This window comes from Leuciscus leuciscus (genome assembly GCF_965113295.1).
Source record: "Leuciscus leuciscus genome assembly, chromosome: 22".
Lineage (NCBI taxonomy): Eukaryota > Metazoa > Chordata > Actinopteri > Cypriniformes > Leuciscidae > Leuciscus > Leuciscus leuciscus.
This window is the reverse complement of record NC_138746.1, coordinates 22,663,551-22,665,966: the sequence shown is the minus strand read 5'-3', so window position 1 is coordinate 22,665,966 and position 2,416 is coordinate 22,663,551. Positions and strand designations below refer to the sequence as shown.

The 2,416-nt window shown below is 36.1% G+C and overlaps 1 protein-coding gene across 1 annotated transcript in view; it reads left to right on the top strand.

Moving 5' to 3' along the window:
* The window catches only part of lmbrd1 (LMBR1 domain containing 1), a 91,223-nt gene extending 89,289 nt beyond the window's left edge, over nt 1-1,934 (top strand). The window contains exons 15-16 of the mRNA XM_082154489.1: nt 657-748; nt 901-1,934. Coding sequence (XP_082010615.1) covers nt 657-748; nt 901-1,011 — 203 coding nt within the window. The 3' untranslated portion in view covers nt 1,012-1,934. The remainder of the gene's footprint in view (nt 1-656; nt 749-900) is intronic.
* The last annotated feature ends 482 nt before the right edge of the window (nt 1,935-2,416 follow it).

The window sequence follows — 2,416 nt, the reverse complement described above, 5'->3', positions numbered from 1 at the left end:
TTGGGTTGCCAAGTACCACCTAAATATTTGTTTATCATTTTAATCCTGATGTTTGTTATTGTTTTCACTGGTTTCCTCTTCATTGACATCATGGTCATCTGCTTGATGCCGGTTTTCTGGTCAGTGTGACAGGTTAGCTTGAGGCTGCTCTAGGTTCTCTCGTGCATTTAATTGAAAGGCGGCGTGTTGTTAGCACAAACCTGCAAAGCGTGTGTGTCGGCAATTACTGTGTCATGCTCTTTGATGAGAACACGTATCGTCGCGCATGTGTGATTACTTTCCCTCGCTCTGCATGATGGCGGGGTAAAGACTAACCTACTGACCTTCTGATTCTGCAAACACATTAGTGTTTGCTTATTCCTATTAGACTTGCATTAAAGCAGGGACCTCAGCTGTATCTAGGGACGAGAATACTATTTTAATGTTTTAAAATGTCATTTATTCCTGTGATGGCAAAGCTGAATATTCAGCATGATTACTTATGATTAAAACATTTCTTATTATTATCAATGTTTAAAACCGTTGTGCTGCTTAATATTTTGGTTTATACCAGGACTTTGAAAAATAGAATCAGGATTTATTTGAAATATAAATATTTTGTAACATTTTAAATGTTTTCAATTAAAGGACCGTTTTCTTCACCTTTTGTTTTACAGACCAGTGCACAGTAACAAGATCATACCTGTTCCTGCACAAGTTTTGGTTCTTCAGCACCATCTACTATTTTGGCAACTGGGCTTTCCTTTTGGTAAGTTCATGAATTTGCACAAAAAAAATTCCTTTTTAAAAATGACCTGCTATATTATTTGAACTGTAAGAAATGAATGAACACATCACTACAAGTATTGATGCAATATCCTGAGAGTAGTGTGTCTTAATGCGTCTGTTGTTGTGTTGCAGGTCTTTCTCATTGGTTTGGTTGTTTCGTGCTGTAAAGGGAAGAAATCTGTGATTGAAGGGGAAGTTGATGCCGACGACTCAGATCTCAGTGATGATGAATATGTACATTAACTCCTGGTGTAGTTACTACTAAAGTTCTGTTTTAACTAGGTTTGGTTGCCAGTCAGAACTGGAATGAAAAAAAAAAAAGTTTTCTATCTTCTCACAACTCATCTTTCGTTCGTTGTTCAGAGACAGAAAAATTGACGCTCTATAAGACTCAGTTGAATGTGTTATGATGCCAAACAGATTTTGTGTCACTATAGAGTAACTGTCATGTTTAACTGATAGCAGTAGTCTGATATGCTAACCCGTCTCTACTACTGACCCTAACTAAAGGGTTATCTGCATGTCATTTTGCATTGCTGTCTGGAATAATTCAACAAAATTTAGTTGGAAACAAGTTAAAGAGGTACAAATATTTTTGTTGATACACATAAAAAGGGTTGAGATTCTTATGCTGATTATTTATTATTTCATTTTTTTAATGCTGTGCATATCTGTATTTTTTTTCCCGTCTTGCCCTGGGGTGGCGAACTTCGGTCCTAGAGAGCCACAGTCCAGCAGAGTTTAGCTTTAACCCTTATCAAACACACCTGAACAAGCTTATCAATGTCTGAAGTTACTAGAAAGCAACAGGCAGGTGAGCTTTTATCAGGGTTGGAGCAAAACTCTACAGGACTTTGGCTCTCCAGGACCGGCAATGCTCCAGTGTTTCTGACGTGTGCTTTCTTTAATGTTACTTAAATCTCTGAGGTTGAATTACTGTCATACTGCTTGTTGATTTATTTCACATAGATTTTTAATTTAGATTGTACTTGCAATGACAGGAGAACTTGCAAAGTTCTAGAGAACTGATGCAAGATCAAAAAGTGTGTAAAAATGTATTTATCATATAGTATTGGCCTGTTTTGCAGTTTTCTGAAATTAATGTTTCTATTGCAAGATAATCCATTAATAAAGACTAAAAACAATATATCTTGTTTTAAAAAGAATACAGTGACTTGATTGTAATTTATACTTCATCCTAAAATGATTTAGAAGGTTGATTAAAGGGATAGTTCACCCAAAAATGAAAAGAAAATGTTATTAATTACTCACCCTCATGTAGTTCCAAACCAGTAAGACTTTTGTTCATCTTCAGAACAAAAATGAAGATCTTTTTGATTAAATCTGAGAGCTTTCTGTCTCTCCATTAACAGCTACGCAACTGACAGTTCATAAAGAGATCGTAAAACTAATTCATATGAACTGAGCGGTTTAGTCTAAATACTCTGAAGAGACTTGATTGTTTTCTATAATGAACAGATTGAATTTAGACTTTTATGCACATATTATCAGCGAACATAAACAAAAGCTCAACCGAACCTGCTTGACACACGAGAATGAACCTCATTGGTTCTTGCTGAAGCTCAAACGTGCTGCGTAACACGAGAATGAACCTCATTGGTTCTTGCTGAAGCTCAAACGTGCTGCG